The sequence below is a fragment of the Triplophysa rosa genome, linkage group LG2, assembly GCF_024868665.1.
Source record: "Triplophysa rosa linkage group LG2, Trosa_1v2, whole genome shotgun sequence".
Lineage (NCBI taxonomy): Eukaryota > Metazoa > Chordata > Actinopteri > Cypriniformes > Nemacheilidae > Triplophysa > Triplophysa rosa.
Window position 1 is genome coordinate 15696828 of NC_079891.1, and position 23911 is coordinate 15720738.

At 38.4% G+C, this 23911-nt stretch overlaps 1 protein-coding gene across 4 annotated transcripts in view; it reads right to left on the reverse strand.

Annotated features, from left to right (window-relative positions):
• The window catches only part of si:dkey-40c11.2 (drebrin-like protein B), a 35587-nt gene extending 12877 nt beyond the window's left edge, over positions 1 to 22710 (reverse strand). Inside the window, exon 1 of one of the 4 annotated variants that reach the window (XM_057328136.1) lies at positions 22380 to 22692. In XM_057328136.1, the coding sequence (XP_057184119.1) occupies positions 22380 to 22465 (86 nt within the window). In that variant the 5' untranslated portion in view covers positions 22466 to 22692. Of the gene's footprint in view, positions 1 to 22379 lie in introns of all 4 variants that reach the window. The other 3 variants (XM_057328128.1, XM_057328150.1, XM_057328144.1) reach the window with 3 other exon arrangements.
• Between the last annotated feature and the right edge of the window lie 1201 nt (positions 22711 to 23911).

Consider the following 23911-nt stretch of genomic DNA (forward strand, 5'->3'; position numbering starts at 1 on the left):
ATTGATTTTTCAACAAGAGCTTCTCAGGATCTACTTAACTTGCCCTCAAAGGACTTAGTGAACATTTGTTGAGGTTCTAATTTTGACAGGATCAAGTCAGAGCTTGTAAGCAAATGATCTCGGGGCTACTAGCTTTAATAACAACTGCAATTGCAGTATATGAAATCACACTGCAGCATTTGAACCCGGGTCACAGCTGTTCATGGTTATTTGTCAATCATGGCTACATTGGGACTATAACTTGGAACTGAGGCTTAGAGAAAATAATGCATTTTGCATTGGGGCCACCCTTCCACACCAAAGCAAACATGTAAGCACAGGTGGGGTGCTTGGTTTGTGAGATTTATAAGATTTCACTCTGATTTATAAGATGTTTGCTGCAGTAAAAGAGAGCAATTGCTCCTACAGAGTCCAACCAGTATTATGTTCACCTAAAACCACATACCAGGATGTGTGTTAGAGTACAAAATAACTCAAGAATTGGTCCACCTTCAAATGGGTCATCCCTATAGCCTTGACTAGCTTCAGGAAACAGGAATGACAGTTTGGGAACTCATCATTTACACCATGCCATTCCATGTGTTTCTTTCTTCACTAACAAACCTTTTTATTAAAATATTCACAATAGCTGCGGTGACCTCATTAAAATGTGTTTTAGCTCAATTTGAGCTTAAGTTATGGAACAGTTGATGTCAGGTTTAATTGTTGATCACCAAGTGCCACATCTTCTCTAAAGGAACTTGTCAAAACAGAAGTATTTTCATTTTTGGGTGAACATAAACATATTGCCACTTCAAGGGGAGTGTTTAAAACCCATTTTCAATCTATGCAAACGTATGTCTGTTCTGAATTTCATGACATCTGTCAGTTTTCCACTAGGTTTTTGCCTCTCCTATAAGTATCCCAAGTCCCAAGAATATTGGGTTTCGCTATTCTGAAGCCAAAAATCCATGATTTGTTCTGTCTTTGACTTCCGGTAGCAATTAATAAGCTTGAGTCTGTAAACCTACTGTATCAGTTGACTCTCTGCTGAACCTGCTTTGGAATGACAGAGTGACATCATAAACAGGTCAATAACTGTAAAAAAGTATTTTTTAACAGTTTGTAAATGTGAAGTAAATCCTATAACTTATAACTAAAAACCTATAACTATATAATATCAAGTTAATAAATGGATGAAATTGGTCCAATAACAGCAGGGCACCTTGTATCACCTTTGACAATCCCCTCATGTGTGACGATGATCAATTAATTGACAATCGTTCAACAAATGACAAGTCAAATAGTGAGGTCTAGTGAGAACTGGTTTAACTGTTTTTCAGGTTTAATTTTTAGTGCTTTGAATTAGACAATTTGCATTCTTGGAACAATTTAATCTTTATATATAATCCTCCTAAGACGCTGTTGGCAGTTTCAAAGTGAAATATGCTTATATATAATAATAGTTCAGTTTTATGAATAATAACAAAGCTCCCACATTCCTTTTCAATCTGTTGTGTTTCCTTCAGCTTTTTCTAAATGCGTCTTATGTAAACATGTCAGTTCGGGGTCAGGTGACCTTGAAGCCGGAATAATTATACAGGACTTTCTTAACACTGATTATTCAAGCAGTCATTCAGCCAATCCATTGATTTAGCAAATATGTAGTTTAGCCTAAATGCAAGTTTATGTTTGTTTGACAAGCTATGCAATTCATTTAAACACCTTCTATGCAGAATTCTCTACTTGTACAGTATGCATACTAGGGGTGTAACGGTTCTCGGTAAAACATTGAACCGTACAGTTCTCCACCAACGGTTCGGCATCTTAAATCTCATCTTAAATCTGACGACGCATTTATAATATGGTTCGTTAGAAATTATAATGCGTAAAACAGACTGGCAAAGTTCAGCTAATGTATGTTTGTCGATGGATACACATTTAATACCTACATCAAATAACGTAGACAAATTTCAATCGGATTGACGTATGCTGTAATATGACAATTATCAACTGTCAATTATGCGTTCATCACCCGGGTGTTGTGAGTGCAGGTGAGACCTGAACAGCACATGTTGCTGTTTAAACTACACTCATTCAAGCCTTGCCAATTTAAGTGCAAGATGATGCAGAAGAAAACTCGCTTGCGCGCTGTGAGAAGATCCGAAGCGCGCATAAGGAAAGTCTCAGACATGGCGCACATATTGAGTTGTCTTTGAAGCGCTTAAACGGACAAATTTCACACACTAAGTAGGTCAACATGCCTCTCTTGTCGAGTATCTTAACAAACATAGTAGGTTATGTCTTAAGTGAACGGACGAAACAGATGAAAAACAACGCATGTGTACAGTATCAGTTTACTGGATCTGTTTAATTGCTCTTAAAGAGACAGCACCATATTCCTGCTGTCTGTTAAAGGGGACATTTCATGAAAATCAGACTTTTTCAATGTTTAAGTGCTATAATCGGGTGTCTGGTGCATCTACCAACTCAGAAAACGTGAAAAATGACAATCCAGTAACTTTGTTTACGTGAGCCTATCTCTGCAAGCCTGTGAGAAAACGAGCCGTTCAGATTTCGCTCGCTTTCTGACGTAGGTAGTAGTTCTTATTATAATATTACCTCCGCCTTTTCTGAACGTGTCCACCCATGGCGCTGCCACCATTTTTGTTTTCGCAAGCGACATGTGAATTAGTTCCGACACCATGGAAAAAGTAAGCAAAGCATGCTAAGTGTTCTGTTGTTGGCTGCACAGAGCAGCACAGAACACTGTTCCCAGCCTGACAGGACAACAATGGATTTATTTTGTTTTCAATGGAAATCCACCAGACTGAATGAGGCAAAGCTGCAAATAAAGACATTGTAAGTACCCTTATTTTTTAAGTAAGACCTCAGGGACCTGTGGCAACTTAAAAGTAGGTAAAACGTCATTGTGAAACGTTTGTCCGTTCACGCAAAGAAAGCAATGTGTATGGCTTGTAAACACGCAACGGGATTGTCCTGTGTAAAGTTACTTTCACTTACGTTTGTCTTGAGTGTCTTCACTTATAGAAAGCAGTGTGTATGGTCTGTAAACATGCGACCGGTTTGTCATGTGTAATTTCGCATGTAGAAAACATGACGCCTTTGTTAGGAGTCTGTTCGCTTTTAGAAAACAATGTGTTTGGTGTTTAAAGACGGAAACAGCATTTCTCATTCGCTTTATGTGACCCTTCTTTTGTCGATGGAAGCACAGGCTCACAGCCCTGGCTGAGTTTACTGTGAAAAGGGGGCGGAGACTAGCAGCTCATTTGCACTTAAAGAGACACACACCAAAACAGCGCGTTTCTCCTCACATGCAAAACTGGGCAATTAGGGCATGGTATAATAAAAGATCTGCTGTGTATTTTGAGCTGAAACTTAACAGACACATTCTGTGGACCCCTAAGATTTATATTATATTTGTGTAAAAGTAGAAAGAAACCTCTCCTTTAAAAGTCAAGGAAATCACTCACTGCTTGTGACTCAATAGCTTCTGTAACTTCAATTATGATTTATCTTTATTTCATTTGTACATATGCAATGTTATGTTTTATTTGATTACTTTAATCCATTTCTACCTTAAAAAGTATATATACAGTATCTTATTTTATTTTATGCTTTGCTCTGTTGTTTTATTGGTGCTGTTACTTGTAGCTTGATTATTTGTTCTTATTTTTATTTGTCAGTAGTCCCTTTTCCCTGAACATAGCACAAATCGAACCGAACCAAAACCATGACCCTAAAACCGTGACACGAACCGAACCGTGAGTAGATTGAACCGTTACACCCCTAATGTATATTGAAAAAGGTTAAACTAGAGAGCGGCCTGTCGTCATCATGTTCCTATTGTCTTTAAAGCCTCTGATCTCTGAAGCCACCCAGACTGTGACCTCTGGGCTTTTGACTCAGAGCTCAAACACAAGCAACAATAACAGCCTGTTTCCCTTCATCAGGGCCTGTGTTTAACAAACCCCAGCAAACCAACCTATCAACAGTCTGCAGTTAACATGTAGTGATACCGTTGTTTCAGATCTTACCACCAGAATGGGAATAAAAAGGGGGAGAATGAGAATGCAAGATTTTATGTCTGTTCACTCCACTAATACGTCCTATCACTCAATGAATCAAGCAAGAGTTAAGAGATTTAAGATAGCATTACCAATAATGCTACCAAGCCAAGTCATTAAATTCTATATAAGCAATAGTCTAATCTTTCCAGAATCCAAGTGATTAAAGATGTTAAGTTAGCTTTAAAGAGTAACTAAAAGGTCAAACAAAACTATGATGTCATACTGTGCTAGACTATTCTGACCTGTATCCATGTCAAATTAAAAGCATGCTGCCTTATGGACAGCAGACCTGGTTGGTTATTCAAGGTTCATCTAGGGGTCAAATCATGTCATGTTGTAATCTACAGAAAGCTACAGGGAAAAGTCGCTGTATATTACTGTATTTGTATGGTATGTACAGACCACACACATTTCCATTGACATGGTAAAATGAGCACAAACAGTCAGCACATCACTCATTGTTTTGCAGGCATGCATAGTATCCCCATGGCGTCTTTGACGCTATGAGCTTAAGTTCACAGGCACCAGGTGATTTGCATGAACTAAAAAGAAAAGCTTTTGGTTATCCAGTTGTCACATGGATCAGTCTCAGAAATCTAATGTTGTGAGCAGTAATTATTCTTTTCGTTTAAAGGAGAGGTTTCTTTCTACTTTTACACAAATGTAATAGACACATTCTGTGGACCCCTAAGATTTATGTGAAGTTTCAGCTCAAAATACACCGCAGATCTTTTATTATACCATGCCCTAATTGCCCAGTTTTGCATGTGAGGAGAAACGCGCTGTTTTGGTGTGTGTCTCTTTAAGTGCAAATGAGCTGCTAGTCTCCGCCCCCTTTTCACAGAAAACTCAGCCAGGGCTGTGAGCCTGTGCTTCCATCGACAAAAGAAGGGTCACATAAAGCGAATGAGAAATGCTGTTTCCGTCTTTAAACACCAAACACATTGTTTTCTAAAAGCGAACAGACTCCTAACAAACCGGTCGCGTGTTTACAGACCATACACACTGCTTTCTATAAGTGAAGACACTCAAGACAAACGTATGTGAAAGTAACTTTACACAGGACAATCCCGTTGCGTGTTTACAAGCCATACACATTGCTTTCTTTGCGTGAACGGACAAACGTTTCACAATGACGTTTTACCTACTTTTAAGTTGCCACAGGTCCCTGAGGTCTTACTTAAAAAATAACGGTACTTACAATGTCTTTATTTGCAGCTTTGCCTCATTCAGTCTGGTGGATTTCCATTGAAAACAAAATAAATCCATTGCTCTCCTGTCAGGCTGGTAACAGTGTTCTGTGCTGCTCTGTGCAGCCAACAACAGAACATTTAGCATGCTTTAGGGCTGCAGCTATCGATTATTTTAGTAATCGAGTATTCTACTGATTTTCCGTCGATTAATCGGGTATTCGGATAATAAGTACTTTTTCTTTATTAAAGAGCAATACTAAATATACAAGAGAAAATAAGACAGGTCTCTTAAAATGAACAACTAATTTGTTTCCTTTTTAGAAAAATTAATATATTTATTGCTGAAATTGCATAGAATTAATATCTGTGAAAACTAAACCCATTTAGTACATTCCATTGCCATATTAAATTCAAAATGCAATATAGGCCTAATACAATGTATAAATAAGAAACATTAATAAAAATAGAAAGAATAATTTCAAAGGTACTCTTAGAGCAACTCTGGAGGTGAAGTTCATGTCTTCATAAAGCGCAGACACAGACAAATTCATGAGCATCATGCGTGTAGCACGCTAAACTGTGCAGTTCATTCGCTCGGACACGCAGAACAGCCAGATGGCATGTGTAAATAACATGATTTGGCATCCACTAACGTTAGTCTGAATCTAGTTTTATGGACTCAGTGCAGCCGGAAAACAAGTTTCACTCACAAAATAGACTAAAACTAAGTAAAATAGCAGTTCACCATTTCAATAAGCCATCAGTTATTTATCCGCATGAGAAATACGTGTGAGCGTGTGAACAGACTCAAATGCGTGTGTCTCACGGTGAATGCGTGAGACTTGAGAGCCCTGTAACATGAATAGAGTTTAGCGGGCTGTGCGTCAGTAATAACGGTCCGTGGAGAAACGCAGTGCTCCGTGTGTACTGTAGTTAAATGGATTAAACGAGGCTTCGAGGCAACAAAAATTGCCTCGATGATTTTTCGTATTCGAATTACTCGAGTTACTCGAGGAATCGTTTCAGCCCTAGCATGCTTTGCTTACTTTTTCCATGGTGTCGGAACTAATTCACATATGTCGCTTGCGAAAAAAAAAAAATGGTGGCAGCGCCATGGGTGGACACGTTCAGAAAAGGAGGCGGTAATATTATAATAAGAACTACTACCTACGTCAGAAAGCGAGCGAAATCTGAACGGCTCGTTTTTTCACAGGCTTGCAGAGATAGGCTCACGTAAACAAAGATACTGGATTGTCATTTTTCACGTTTTCTGAGTTGGTAGATGCACTAGACACCCGATTATAGCACTTAAACATTGAAAAAGTCAAGATTTTCATGAAATGTCCCCTTTAAAGGCAATTAACTAGCTGCACTAGGAGCTTTCGAAGACTTTTCGAAGAATTCTAAAGAATCCAGAATGCACTGCAATGAGCTTGGCAGAAAAGTAAATGCAAAAGGATGATAAATGTTTCATTTGCAAAAACAGATAAAATCATGTTTTTGTTGTGCATTTCCATGATTGTAAATCAAACTGCAGTTGGGTTGTTTTGATTAAGTAATAATAACTAAATTAAGAATACAGATAACTAACACAATAAGACACAATACAAACACGATAAAACAATAGAAAAACACGATCAACATTTTTAAAAACAGTTATCTGTTTTTGAAAATAAACTTCAAGTATAGAAGATAACATTTGACCCAACATGTGTGCACTCTAGACTGTGTTTATACTTATTAGAATGGTGTACCATTAGCTTAGCAACATGCTAATTTTAATAGTTTTTAAACTATGCATTTTATGTCTATGCAGCTAAAGTTTGCTACTTGCACTTACACAACATACAGTGAGGCACACTAAGGAGTAGAGAGGTTGCATTTGTCTGGATTTCATTCAAAAGAGCTTGTCAGAAAAACACACAAAGCAGAGAAATCCAGAGGGACCAATATACATCCAGTAGCAGCACTGACTGCAGTAATACTGTGTGCGGGCCTGGCCTGTTTGTGTTGTTTGTATATTAAATTACAACTAAAAACTACAACTACAAATTTAACTCATGCTTAAAAACCATTTACTATTTCCATTACTAAATAAATTCAAATCAAAAGCTGCATTAGACATTTCCTGCAATCTGTTGTGTACAGAGAGGTGTTGTCTGGAAGTCGTCTGGCCCTTTCTCACCTCACACATACACACTTCCTGTGTCAAGAGACTGATGAGAAAAACACAAGAAGCTCTGTTCTGCAGTCCATGTCTGAGTCAGCCAGTTATGAGGTCAAGATGAAGAAAGGGGCCATACACACATAAAGGATAAAGAAAAAAACATTTGTAGTAGCTTTAGGGGGAAATGTAAAAACGTTTTCTGTAAAAATAGAATATGTCACAAATTCTAAAAATGTTACTTTTGTGTACTGGCACAGTTGGCTGGCAAGTTTCATTAGTTTGTGGTTCCTAAAAAAATGCCTATAGCTTGAGATTTCCTTATTCATTTCTAAATACGTTTAGTTTTTGATATTCAACAACATTCATGTCTTGTCAAATCTATAAAGTCAACTACTCATCCTTTACTTGCTCAATAAATAAAAACCACTTTAAATTATAAGTAACCAACTGCACCTACTGAAAACTTCAAGACAACATTGAAGACTAAATTCTACACTTTCTCATGTAGCTACTGTAGATTAGGTAACTGTCCAACTTTTTTCCAAAGTGCTGTTGCCTTAATGTTAAGCAAAATGTTTACCCAAGTGAATGTCTCCAACATCTTGACTATGTCCGAAGGGCCGTTCACTGAAAGTGATGTTGATACACTTATTATAAACTCCCCAGCCAAATCTACTTGGATGTCCACCTTGCCTGAGATGGCCACATTCCATCTGTAGTGCGTAAAGCTGGAAAACAGCTGTGCAGAGGAGTATTCTTGTGCACAAGGGCTAAAAAGAAATGGAGGACTTTTACCTCCATTGAGCAACCGACTGGCATAGAGGAAACGGTTTTCTCCTAAAAGCAATATGAAAAGTTTCAAGTGTCGTCTGTGGCGTGTTTTACTGTTGCAGAAAAGAAATCGTGGAAGGCCTCTTATTTTGAATGAACTTAATGACTAATATTCCTTTGCCAATCCAGCTTTTCTGCCCACAAGTCTGTTAGGCTCCGTTCATTAATATTCTTAGGTCTGTTTGAAGATGATCATAAATCAAAAGCAGACGCACTGACTCGCGTCACTCCCTATAAAACTGCTCCAAATGTCACTGAAATCGCTGGAAAAAGGAAGCTGGTAGTGTTTATACAGTTATGACCCAGAGGAAGGCGATAAGAACTAAAAAACTGTCCAAAATACTCAAATAAAAAAATAAAAAGATTTGTGCCAGAAGCATCATGTGTGCTACAACAATATCAGCATTAACTTTCCTGAACTATATTACAGTTTAATATGTTTTTTGAATAAACCATGGCAGGAACTGGTGCAAAAGAAGTCTTACATTAGAATTTGCATTTCTGAGAAAATGGGACCTGGGTCGGAGATCATTAAAGCCACTGCAGATTCAACTAGAAGCTACTGCCTGGCTGAGCTTGCCCGGTCTGGACCTCAGCTCAGTGGTGGAGATCTCAACGGTGGGCTCTCTTAACAACCTTTGCAGAAACAACTCTGAGCACATTGCCATCTGGCACAGTAACCTTGACATACTGAATACTGAATCGCTGTGCCAAGTGCGATTCATTTCAGTGTGCGCTGGCCTGGAACAGACAGCCAAACTGCTCAACACACTCAAATGAGTTCAGCAGCCAAGAGAGGTGAAAAGTAGACCTAAACCAACAGATGCGAGTCTAATGAAGACGTAGAATAACAATAGCTATTAAATTAACTTTACAGCTTTAGCTTGCTTAACTGCAATTCTATGCAACTTTATAAGGCATCTGCGTGAGAGTCAAACTAACGCTGTCTAAGGGGGGACAGTTTTGTCCCCTGGGTGGCAATTTTGTGCTTTTGGGCACTTCTCGAAGAGAAAAGAGGATTGCTAGGATTTTGCGGAGATTCTGGGTAGATACATAAAGGATGGAGTAGAAGAGTTTTCATTAAAGAGTGAAGGAGAGAGGAGGGAGGATGGGAAAATAAAAAGGAGTATGGGAGACTGAATTTAAGAGGACGGGGGATGGGAATAAGATAACAGACTGAGGAGGTTGGCATTCATGTCTGATATATGGTTGCAAAATGAAAAGGCGTGAGAGTATGAGAACAGCTACGGAAACAGTGCTCTTTTAGCTCAACTATGACAGCATTGTTGTATCAAGGTCTATGGGTTCAGTTCAAAGGGAACACATGTGGTGATAAAAAGTACCCTATGTGAATTTGCTTTAAATAAAAGCATCCGCTCTGCCAGATGAGTAAGTGTGAACAGGAGAACAAATAAATGTGAATGGAGAATGAAAAAGGAGAAGAGAGAGGGGGGAAACAAAGACCCAAATATTATGGCGTAAGGTACAGTCAGTACAGATAACAGTTACGTCGCATAATGGAAAGTTAGGTGAATGGGCATGACTTGAGATATGTCAAAATTGTGATGTTTTGCTATAAACAGTAATGGACCCCTTGGGAAAGTCAAAAAATGGTCTAATTATTGATTTTGTGATTTTTTAGGTTACAGTGTCTCTTACGGTGATACCATGCAAATGGTGAGTATCTAAATGAACAGCTTAAAATTATAGTTCACCCCAAAATAAAAATTCTGTCGTCATTTCACCCTCTTGTCATTTCAAACCTGTATGACTTTCTTTCTTCTGCACAACGCAAAAGAAGATATTTTAAAGAATGTTAAATGGCACCCATTCACTTGCATTGGTTTTGTGTCCATACAATAGAAGTGAATGGGGGCCAGTGCTGTTCGGTTACCAACTTTCTTCAAAATTGTCATTTTTGGGTGAATTTTGTGGGTGGATGTAGTTGATGTTGGTGGATACATTGTTAATGGAAAACTTGGCCATTTTGTGAGACAATTTAACAAGCTCCAAGATAGAAAATAACATTTCAATGTAGATCCAAAGATTTTACAAGCTAGCTGTTGTGGTCAGGCTTTCAGCCATGGAAAATTCAAGACCCTTGCAATTAAACTAAATAGTACAAATTGTAACTAACTACAAAACTAAAATGATCAGCAAAAACTTTGTATTGTTGATTGTTTGTCAACAATATTCGAATACACAAATCAACAGGTCAACACATATGCCCAAGTTTGTGGCAACAATTATCATTACAATGACCAGCCCTGAACTAACACAAATAGAAACAATAAGTCTAGTGTTTCAACAAAGATTAAAGCTGCAAGTCAAGTAACTATTGTGTAACATGAACCCAACTCTGTAACCCCATCTTACATGCAGAAACCTTTCATCGGGAACCTTATATGTCAGCTGCTATATAAATAGTCTACTGAAGACAAGCTGGGTTATATACATCCAGTCCTATTTAGAAGTGAGGAAGGAACTGTTGCGTATGCCATTCTCTGTGCAGGAGTCCACAAAGTGTATCTTTCAATAAGGCATTAAAGCTAGAAAGGTTAAAACTGTTATCAGAATTGCAGGAACTGACTCTCGGTTTTCCATTAACACTGCTGCTATTACCCTTTAAAGGAAATGTAATGGAAGCCTCCAAACAAACGATGTGCTGTTATTCATTATGGGGCAGTTCATTACTTAAAGCTAAAGCTAGGCAATGTTTTTCATTAAAACATTTTTTTACTACTAGTTAAGTCTCTTTACATTCTGATCGCAAACAATAATTGGTGTAAACATTTAAAGAAAAGAAGTGGAAGTCTCAGTGCCATAAATGTTCGCCCAATTATTGGATTCGGTCTAAATGCAATGACAGGATGTTTTACCTGCGAACCTTTACACACCTTGCTCATGAATAAAAACAAGCTTTTAAAACATCTTTATGGACTAACAATAAATCTAAAGAAGTTGTGTTTGTTCATTATAATTGTAAAGTTACATGTTTTGTACTGTAATGTTATCTCATTGGTGAGTTATAAATGAGGTAATTGAGGAGGTGTGGCTTTGGAGAAAGTAGGGCTGTGCAATTAATCGAAAATAATTGTAATCGTCAATTTTGGCTTTCAACAATTACAAAAACAAAATAATCGACGTAAAACGATTATTGTGCCGCATTCCATTTTGCAAGGATCACCTCTTTTCTTGTGGTATAAATCCACAGTGCACCCCCGTCCTTTATAGTTGTTCAGCTGTGTTATTTCTTTACATTTATTTTTCAGTTGAATTCACAGTTTAAAAGCCAAGTTTTTTTAATTTTTCTATGTTGTTTAAAACTTAGTGAGTAATCATGTTAAATAATCGGGATCTCAATATTGGCCAAAATAATCGTGATTATGATTTTTGTCATAATCGAGCAGCCCTAGAACGCTCCCTAAAAGCTAGCTTGCTATTACTAGCCTCAAAGAAACTGCCTACCCCAACTTTAACAGTTAGAATTTGATGACTAAAGTTATTTACATAATGACTAAAATTACTATAATTACATGAAACATTATTTCAAACACTTTTCTCAGACAATTACAGTGAAATTATTTATAATAATTTCGTTCTTTCTTTTCCTTAAGTGACCTTTGAGCCCAAGGCAACAAGCAATAGTGAAACATCATCACTTTACTTCTAGTACTGTTAAAGACTACTGTACTTGTGGGTTATTTTTAGTCAGTGTCTGGACACAGTTTATAAACATTCTTGAATGCAATAAGCACCAAACAGTAAACGATATTTATATTATAGGCCAAACTGCTCGACAACCTGTGTAAATATCTTCAGGTTTTTGCACTGTTTTAAATATTTAAAGCCAAAGTAAACATCATTTATCACAACTATTCAACTTTCTTCAACACTTTACTGATTAGCCTCGGGCCTTTGGTTCTGCAGGCCACTCTGAAGTTTAGCCACTCTCAAAAAGAACATTCCTCCGAGACAACTCTGGCATTTCCCGTCCTGCGTTTCCCACACACCCTCACTCATGTCTACGCTCTGGTATCCCTCATACAATCACTAATGCATAAACATTTCCTCTCTGCTTCTTTTAAGACATTGCCATTTTTGTCTCTTTCTGCAACACCTCAACATTTGATGTACAACCTCTTCTTTTCCTCAGATCCGAGCTATTATCCCTGTATTTGTCTTTAAACTTCTCAGCACATCTGCATTAGCGCATACGTTTCTGATTCATTATATCTGACAACTCACAAAGCAGCACAGCACACTTTGAATCAATCTACTATGTAAACTGTGATAAAAACGGTGATGAAATTTGCATTGCATGACATTTTCAGGACACTTCTCATGATGACCTTATAGTCAAGTTAGAATCATAACACTCTTCAGACCCCTTGGGAAGAAGAAAGCTTTCATTTCAGGAAGCTTACAGTATAGTTGGAAACTATAAAAAGAACGAAACAAAGAATCGCATGGAGCAAGAACAATGTAAAACTACGGAATGGCAACCAAGCAGCCGCTACCCTTGGTTATGCAGTAGTTGGAAAAAAACATTCAGCATTTTACATTCACAGGAATGCATGGTCTCAGCTAATTCCTGCAATAGCGAGATGAGATAGCAGATCTAGGACACTCAGTCACTCGTGTCCAAACTCTCAAAAAAGCACTAACCATGCTGCTTGTAGTATAAACCTTGTTTTTAGCAAACACCTTAGAATAAACTGAAATAGTCATAATAGGCTGGCAAAAGCTCATGCTTTAACAGTGAGGTTATGTGAGGTGAGGGACGGACAAGATAACATCAGCTTACACTCTACGGCTGGTTAGAACCTTTTTGGTTACTTTAGGTATGTAGGCTGTTTGTTGATTTATTTTCCCCTCCACAAGTTTTCCATCTGAGGTGATTAAAGGTCTCAGCCAGGGCCAAACTTGTCTGTAAATCCAAAACACCACAAACTACAGTATATTTCTTTAATTACATATATATACGGCACCAAACAGCAAGTTTATACTTTATCAACATGATAAACATGGTAGGTGTTTCTTTTCTGCAAATGAGCTCCATTTGGCTTGTGCAAGTCATTTACAGAACTTCAAAGTGTTAGAGGGAAAGCCTACAAACAGCTTGAGGACCTCAACAGTACATTGAGCATGATTTTCGCTGGCTCAGTTGTTAAAACAGTTCAACACATTCTAGTTAAAGGGGCAAACCACCTGACCCTCTAAACTACAAGGCTACTGCAAGTCATTAGTAGGTGTGATGAAGACTGCCTGCACACCGCTTACTGCATCATGTCATTCAGCACCTAGAAGAGGTATGTGTGTAATTTGGTCCTCATTCTGAAAGTTGCATTACTGAAGAATGTAAATGTTTCCATAATATAGCATCAGTACTCAAATCATTGGCGAGTAGTACTTTGACAGGCTTAAAGATTTTTTAAGGTCTGTTATTGGACTAAGATAGGATTGGAATGTGGGAACATCATAAATGTTTGAAATGATGTAGTGCACTCAGACAAGCTTGGAACCTTTTCTCTGGTCAAAGCAAAACTCATCTGACATTCTTGTGATATGGGAACAGAAGTGGAAAAATCTTTAAACTAAACAAGACTGGCCAAGACAACATAACAGCACACTGAAAAGAGAAAATTTGCCAAGCAATAAAAAAGTTTGGAAAGACTTGCACATGATTCTGTTAATTATCTAAAGTGTAAAAAAGTACCACAAATTCAATAAATATATCTCTCTGCAAACTTTAGATTAAACTGTATTTGAAACCAGCAATTTAAATGAAATAAACATTATTTTCTTGCTTCAGAATTCCAACAACAAACACAAGCCATCTGTGTGGGATGACATCATAAGATACAACAAACAGCATTGTTTGAAGCTTGGGACCAAGCCTGTCTGTTTAAAGGAACTCTATTAACATCTTCCTTGTACATTCTCAATGGGTTCAACAGAAACCAGAGAAAGAATCCACCTACACAAGGTCCAGACATTACCCAAGAAACAACAGAGCTTCTACCCATGTGACGTTCTCATGATCCATGTGGTGGTAGTCAGGGGTTAAATTGGGCCGGGGCCGTCCGAGGCAGAGCCCCAGCACATAGACTGACTGTCTCGCTCTGCTCCCTGCATGTGTGCGGCTGTTCTGGTGTTATGGAGCGTCACTCTATTGTGCTCCAGTATAAATCTGAAATTTAAGTAACAATTTACCTTTTTTGTCAGTGAATACACTTTAACATTAACCACATGCGCACAGAAATCATTCCCTGCGTTCCATTCTGAAGTGATCATCCCTATGCCCTACTCTCTTTGAATAGTAAAGCTATTGATGTGTAAGCTCTGAAGGAAAAATATTCACTTTGCAAAAGGAGCAATAAAAACAACGTAATGTCCTCTTTATTGAACTAAGTGACATTTTGTATGGTGTCCCCTTCCCGAAGGGCCCTTCGGAAGGAGATATATTCTGTTTGGAACGCACCGCATGTCTGCGCACGCCTGTGTTTCCTTTCTGCAGCGCCCAGCCACACACTGCCTATTTTCGAGTTATAGACATGATGCGTGGCGGCGCTTCTCGTCTAGTGCGCACTGTTGTTTTTATGTTTCAAGTCATAATTAACTGTGTTTTCGACTGTTAAGTGTTCGGTGACGAACAAAATAAATGAATGAATAAATAAATAAAGTTTTTTTTCTTGTGAAGGAGAAATTTTCCATATTAATTTGTTGGACCTGCATATTAAATACATATAAAAGCACAGACAGTGCATATGTGTATATAATGCAGGGAATTTATAAAAATGCTGTCTGTCCTGCCATTTGCAAATTTGTGGTATTTCAGTCTCTCAAGACCCCTGCTTGTAACACTGCTGCTTGTACCAATAAATATTACATAAGGGAACTAAAGATTATGCAGTCATGATCATGTCAATGAGAATTGTATGTGTCTTGATTGATGTCATTGCATCATATGCCTTAGGTTTCTGAAAATAAATTATAATATTTGCAGGTAATACTAATTTTAATATTACTAGCAATAGTAAGCAAAAAGGAATTGAATCGATAAGGAAGCTGACTGATTAATTCTCTTAGATGGTGTGTGACCAAATGTGCATCTACAGTATTACCAGTCCAGCACTGAAGCAAAATGACCTGAATCTGCATGAGTCAACAATCTTCAGTAACATTTATGATGGGACTGTGTTTAGACACCGTTCCCTGATCCAAACCTGTTACTGCAGCTCTAGCCAGGACAGGATCATGATCTGAAATGACCTTTGGGCAACTGATAGTAATTAAGGATTTCAGTGTATACAAAGTCTATGGGATGAACCTGACAGGGCCTGAACTGTTGCATGTGCTACACTACACACATCATCAGAAAAGAGAGGACCAGCCTGATGATGATCTCCAGCCACTACACGTAGACTGAGCTTCATGAGATGTAACTTTTGGAATACCCTTTTGAAATGTATTATTCTTAAATAAAAAACAACACAAACATGCTTAGGCCCACATGCATTTTATTTTTAATCTCCATGGATAATGGGCAGGTATCAGAGTCATCTTTTACAGTACCTGCAATAAGAGATGTTAGGTCAACAAACAATTGAGAAATAGTTTCTAAATCTCAGTGACTTTAAAATGTTTATACATGGATGAGCCTTGTGCCTTTTGTGGAGAGAAATCAATTATTCACAATACATTAAAAGCAATAAAATAGCACAAAAAAATCATATCTTCTTCATCTCTGTACCACTTTTCTGTGAAGACTCGGCAGATGTAGGACTACGACCAGTAGAGACAAATTATTTACACATGCCAAATTCTAAACGCACAGAGACAAAGGGTATTCAAAAATCAATTTTGGGTCAAACCTGGGTATGCATGCGTATTACTGTACAAAGTGACATTGCCAACTACTGGCGTGTAGGATGTAACGATTTACCTTGAGCCAGTTGAAAATCGATTATAATATGTGACGATTCAAGTCAGTTGAGATGTTAAGTGAATCGCAATACATGTTTTGAACAGCAGGGGCCGCTGTGTTTACTGCAAAGTTGGTAAACGTGGATATGCTGATATTTCTTAAATGTAAAAAATATCCTAGAAAAGCACAGACAAAGTCTTAGTTTGTTTATATTAAAGAGACTTTTGTATTATTCTTTTTTTTTAATTGCAGTTTAGTTTTGTTATTTGACATAAAATATATTTTTATTTTACAAAAAAATTTGCAGCATTTGAGAAATAACAAAAGGGCAGTTGTTTATTTAAGAAAATTTGTATCGTGAGATCAGTATCGTGAATATCGCATTCATTGTGAGCTGAATGAATCCTTACATCCCTATGCGACAGTAAAACATATGCTGCTCGTATAGTATTTTTGATGATATATCAGTCACATCATAGTAAAAAGTTGCATTTAACGAAAGGCCTAAATAAAGAAAACTACTAAAACTAAACATGAAACAAATTTTTATACATATAATGTGTCTTCTACACACTATCACTAAATCACTTAAACGGTAATGTTCCATTCAATATTTTTTCCACATACTATAAATACACTCACCTAAAGGATTATTAGGAACACCATACTAATACGGGTTTTACCCCCTTTCGCCTTCAGAACTGCCTTAATTCTACGTGGCATTGATTCAACAAGGTGCTGAAAGCATTCTTTAGAAATGTTGGCCCATATTGATAGGATAGCATCTTGCAGTTGATGGAGATTTGTGGGATGCACATCCAGGGCACGAAGCTCCCGTTCCACCACATCCCAAAGATGTTCTATCGGGTTGAGATCTGGTGACTGTGGGGGCCATTCTAGTACAGTGAACTCATTGTCATGTTCAAGAAACCAATTTGAAATGATTCGAGCTTTGTGACATGGTGCATTATCCTGCTGGAAGTAGCCATTAGAGGATGGGTACATGGTGGTCATAAAGGGATGGACATGGTCAGAAACAATGCTCAGGTAGGCCGTGGCATTTAAACGATGCCCAATTGGCACTAAGGGGCCTAAAGTGTGCCAAGAAAACATCCCCCACACCATTACACCACCACCACCAGCCTGCACAGTGGTAACAAGGCATGATGGATCCATGTTCTCATTCTGTTTACGCCAAATTCTGACTCTACCATTTGAATGTCTCAACAGAAATCGAGACTCATCAGACAGGCAACATTTTTCCAGTCTTCAACTGTCCAATTTTGGTGAGCTCGTGCAAATTGTAGCCTCTTTTTCCTATTTGTAGTGGAGATGAGTGGTACCCGGTGGGGTCTTCTGCTGTTGTAGCCCATCTGCCTCAAGGTTGTGCGTGTTGTGGCTTCACAAATGCTTTGCTGCATACCTCGGTTGTAACGAGTGGTTATTTCAGTCAAAGTTGCTCTTCTATCAGCTTGAATCAGTCGGCCCATTCTCCTCTGACCTCTAGCATCAACAAGGCATTTTCGCCCACAGGACTGCCGCATACTGGATGTTTTTCCCTTTTCACACCATTCTTTGTAAACCCTAGGAATGGTTGTGCGTGAAAATCCCAGTAACTGAGCAGATTGTGAAATACTCAGACCGGCCCGTCTGGCACCAACAACCATGCCACGCTCAAAATTGCTTAAATCACCTTTCTTTCCCATTCTGACATTCAGTTTGGAGTTCAGGAGATTGTCTTGACCAGGACCACACCCCTAAATGCATTGAAGCAACTGCCATGTGATTGGTTGATTAGATAATTGCATTAATGAGAAATTGAACAGGTGTTCCTAATAATCCTTTAGGTGAGTGTATGTCACGTGCAAAGTGAACAGGAAACTCCAGACTTGCGAGGATTAAACATGACTTCCAGAAAAAGGGGGAATATAAATTCACAATACTATTTAATTCTTAATAGTGCACTTCTAGCTAGGTGTATCGTTTATAAAGGTTATTAGTGTATCAATGTAAACTTGCATTCAGGACATTTGCAATAATAATGACATGGGATGAATTTAGTGCCAATAGTTCCTTCCTTACATGGTAATAAAGCTATTCACTATGCTCAATATACTCAATTGAGGTTTGATGTAAACCTTAAAGTGGAGTTAGCATGCTATTTCACGCATTCTGACTTCTTTACACTTTTAAACGTGCTGGCTTTTCAAGCTTAACATGGTCAACTAGTATTTCTGTGCTTGATTCACTCGATTATTGGACAATTCGTCCGGAAAAGCATGGCCACGCGTCATCCAGCGTGCGAAAGAGCACGCCCACGTACGACTTGAGAGAAAGAGCACGCCCATGCATCAACTAGCCAGCATGAGAAAGAGCATGCCCATCAATGCCGCTTCACTCAGCTGACGGAAGTTTATGTCTGTTTGTTGGCTCACGGCATGATGGTGATAAATGTAATATAAACGGTGGATATAACACTGGATTTGGAGACCGTTTGAAACTGATAGATGGCGCGGTCCCAGCGCTAAAAGATGCCAGACATGGCAAACTAAGTCATATGTCTGTGTTTTGTTGGCAATCGGCGTGTACGTGCATAATGTAAACAACACAAACTTATAGTGAATTAATGCGATGATGTATTGTTCGCTCGTGCTGTAGTTCCGCCCCCCGCTCGCGACTCCAGGCACTCGTCTTTTTCCGGAAATAAGCATACAGCTGTATCTGACTTTAATAAATCTGATCAAACTAAATACTCTTCAAAGATACGAAGTATGCAATACTACTGTATAAGTACTCAAGATTAATATGAGATTGGCAGAAACTGCGTGTGTTACAGTACCTCATCTTTAAACGTAATACTCTGTTTACCTCAGCTGTCCACAAAATTACCACCTACTATGAACTGTTGGACATGAACAGTGTTTTTTTTTTTTTAAGTACTGATGATAACTTACCATAGAGCACATGTTTATTAGTGGTAACGTGAGAAGATTGCACCTTGAGGCTCTTAAATCATGCATAAACCTGTGCTTCAACAGCATGAAGATGTAAACACCTGAGACACACTGAACCTGAGATCCGTTATCTCATTAGGTTTACCGTAGGTGAGCTCCTTAAAACCACAACTTTGCTATTGTCACAATGAAAACCACCATGTTTTCAAGAGTTCCACAATTCCCTCTTTGCGCTGTGAAAATGTTAAAGGACAGTGGCTGAATCCCTCTTTGTGTGACGGATGCTGAAGCCACTTCCAAGACTCAAATATCACAAGTTTGGCTACTCAACATAACGTCCTACAGATTTCATTGGAAAGAATTCTACCACGCCTTCACAATTTCCTATCATTTCTAGTTCAGTCAAATCCCATGGGAGTTCTTTTAGTTGTCTGCCTAAGGCTTGGGATGACAAATTCACACTAAAAACAGTACATCTTAGAACATATGAGAACAATATGTTAAACCCAAAACAGTAAGTTATTAAATGCAAACCTTTGTTGTTATTGCAACAACAACAAAATCAAGAAGATCTCTAGAAGGGCTGTTAAACGCGAGTAATCGCATTCAAAACAAAAGTTTGTGTTTACATACAGTATCTGTATGTGTACTGTGCGTATTAATTTTGAATTTATAAACACATACATATATTTAGGAAAAACTATATGTAACGAGAAGGCGGGACGAGAGCCGTGAGGGGACGGTGCGAGGCCGGTGACGCGAGTGATAATGAGTGTCAGCTGCGCATTGCACCGGTCTCGCACCGTCCCCTCACGGCTCTCGCCCCGCCTTCCTCGTTACACTATACAAACCAATAAATGTTTATGTATAATTTGAATTATATATAAATAAATACATCTAAATATGCCCTAAACTTATATATACATAGATGTGTATCTGTATGTGTTTATAAATACAAAATTAATATGTACAGTACAGATATTATGAATATCTGTACACAAACTTCTATTCCAGATGTGATTAATTGCAATTAATCGTTTAACAGCCCTAAACTCTAGTATCTATCGTACTAGCATTAAACACATTATCATTGACTTAGGACTTATAAGTGATCTTGGCCCCTTTACATGCCCATAAAACAAATAGCACCGTTGCTAACTGGTATGAGGACATAAGAAGAACTATTGCCAACATCAACTTCTGAAGAATTGCTGAGTGGCATGTAAAAACACGGCCAGGGATTAATTCTGATCACATGTCCGATAAAGACTGATGAACTGATTAAGAATCATTCTGGGTTGATACAGGATAAGTAGCCGCATACTGAAACTTTTACTGAGAAATGCAATCTTCCAACACAAGCTTTAGCCAGACCAAGGCTAAAGTTAGTTTGGCTGCATTTTATGAGTGGAAAAGTGTTGATCAGGAGAATTGGATTGTTCCCATTCAGCGGCTTTATATGCGTGCAGTATGACTACATGGCAGTCCTGCTATGCTAAAAGAAGATGACTGAAGTCAATGAAAAACTCTTTTCTTTTTATTATAGGATGCATAAACTAACTGTCATCTACACATGCAGGTTTCTTCTTTTTGCTACAAATGCCCTACACAAAAAAAATACAGCTGGCAAACTTGCACCATGAAAGTTTTAGCGATCAGCAAATAGCACCAGACAGCACATGAATAGGCCTGATAGGCTTGTAAAGCCTAAAGCACCAGCGAGTGTTTCCGAGCACGTTTCCATGGTGATTAAGCATGTGGAAAAACAGAATGGGAGCTGCCTGGATGGCTCGGGGAGCCTGATGGGGCGTTTGCGAGAATCCGCCTGCTGAAATTCAGCAGACAATGACACCGTTGATTTAACAAGCATTAGTTGCCAAGATCTGACACACAAGAACATCACTGCAGGACTTTAATGTTGGTAGATCATTATAGTATATATTTCAATCAATCAATCAGATTTGAGGGATAAGTTTACAGTTAATGTGAAGTTCAGGTTACAACCAGGATGCTATATACAGTACATCATTGCTATTCACCAGTTATGGTTAGGCTTTGGGGATAGGGATATTTTTTTTACAGAAATGTTCTTCAAGGGTCAATAAACTGTACAGTCTGTTAGTTAACCTAGGAACATTTCACTTGGCAAATCAGTTTGGAGTGTCTAGTTTGCCGAGTTTTAAACATTTCCCCCAAACCATGTTTACAGTTAAGAAATGATTCACTACATTAATAATCATAGGATTAGATTAAATGTATATGACTATGAAGTTTGTAAAATGTTATGTGTAGCTATTAAAAGCATAACAAGGATGACATCATGTCGCCTGAGTGGTGACTGGGTACTTTTCTAAATGAATGAGAGCTTGAGAGCTGTATTTAGTTACAGAAAAGGTGTCTCTAATCATGTGGGTGCTCCACTTAAGTGCAAACCACTGTGCAAACTATTACTCTCCACAGAGACCTGAAACTGAGTCAGAATTGAACATCATTATATCATGGCAGAAAGTCACAAATGAAAGGGGCTGTATGATTGTTGGTTTCCTACCATCATTCATCCCAACTGATGCACAACTAAGCACACCAAATGAGGAATCTGGATTATCCATTTAATCATTTTGTAAGACAATAAATGTTGATAGTTCTTAGTACACATCAACAAACTGCTCATTACTATTATTTAATAAAAAATCGTTTTTTCCCTTTTTTGTTTGTTTCTGAGCTAATGTTGAACTCGCGGTTGGCTAGATTTGCATACAGGCAAACACCAAAAGAAACATCACAATGGGAAGAACCCGACATCACCCACTTCCACGGGAACATATCAGTGTGCATGCTCATACATTTCCATTTAAATCTTTAGCAATAATATAACTGAAGTGCACCACTTCAGTATTTTGGTTCCCCACAAGTGATAAGTACTCAAACAAGTACTGACAGATCGTTAGATAAGCAAATCTTGTACCAGTCTTGGGATTTTTACACATTTGAACAGTGTTCAAAACTCAAACGTAACGTGCCTCAGACAACAATAAAAGCAACTGCGCAATAACCATTTCTAAAGTTGGATTAGAAAAGCAATGCGCGGTCTTTGGTTGTGTGTCAAAACCAAGCCTACAGTACATACTCAGCTAAACGAGCTGTTTCAAACAAAATATTTAATAATGAATGAAAATTTAGCATAAGGAAACATCCAGTACACATAGACAATAGGCTATGTAAAAGTTACCGTACCAGTTGGTGGATGCTCGGGGATTCAGGATGTCTTCTTTAGCAGTCAGCAGAGACAGGCTGTACGTGTCCAAGTTAATCGCTCGCATCCTGATGCTGGAGTTATTCTGTGTACTCCAAAAAACAGCACACTTCAACTCTCTTTCTCTTGCAAAACTTGTAAAACGATTAACCTTGTCCAATCTTGCAGGCAAGGAAGTGTAAACGCAATCTTAAAGTTGTGGAAGTCAAACTGGTGGAGAGGTGAAGGCGCACAGCTGCACACGGGTGATGTTACAACTGATTCAGTTCTGCTGGAAAACTTCATGAGGGGATCTGTAGCCAAAAAGCTCCACCTCCTGTTCTAAGAAAAAAAAACACCGCTGTTGCACAATTTCTTGTTATCTTGCTTGTTTGTAACACGTATTGCTACATTTGTAGCGTCACATTGAAATAGTAAACATTAGTTGATGAAAATGAAATACTTAAGCAATAATTTGCATTACTCGTTGAGTGTCGTTCTTGATGCCCAGACAGGGAAGTGTACAGGGGGGTGGCCCGGTGGCTAGAGCCACTGCCCCGCTGCCCTCATCGTCTGAGGTGCCCCTCTCAACCCCACCCCCGGGCAGGCATCCATTCAAGATCCCTGCTAAAAGACGTTAACACTCCGCTAAAGAGCCACTGATTCCGCTGATCCGCTCCGTGTTTTCCCGCTCGCTCCCCCAGTATCACTCACAGATAGTCTCTTTCCGCGTGCTAGAGTGAGGACAACAGTTTCAGAAGTTCATCCCATTACTGTAAAAAATATATATTCCACGTTACAGACAGTGCCTGATCCGCATAATTAATAATTTGATAGTTTGTTTTTGTTTTTGTTGGTAATGTTTTGCTCCTGCATGGTCTTTTATTGGTCAGAGGTGTAAAGAGTACCTGAAAACCATACTTAAGTAAAAGTACAGATACCTTGCAGTGAAAATTACTCCATTACAAGTTACAAGTCACCAATTCCAAAACGACTTGAGTAAAAGTCTTTGAGTATCTGATTTTAACAGTACTTGAGTATTTTACTCATACTGAATGTAGGCTCAAAGCAGCACTAGTCCTCAACACTTAAGAGACACATCAGTGAAAAACTAGAAACAGTTGATTTGTGAGGTGAGCAATCGCATTTATTTTCTTAAATCATAATAAGACTGAACACCTCAAAATTGCAACAAATCATGGTCGACACCATAACCTACGTCATTACAAACACCCTAAGTCTCATTTAAGCTCAAGTGCTCATAAGTAAACCAAAGTCCTTCAAAAAGGTCTCTTCAATATAACAGATAAATAAAATAATGTTAAGTAGAATTAAAAAGTCAAAGCCTTTTTGCACTGGACATGCTGGTTTGGGCCTCATCGCCAGCTGCAGTCATGTCCTCATTTCACATACACTGTTAGCCCTTACCTGCCATTTCTACAGTAATACATTGGCAACACTGTTGCCAGCTAGTTACTGTAGGTGTTTTACAGTAAACTACTGCAATGGCTGTTTGAAGATACATTATTAAAGA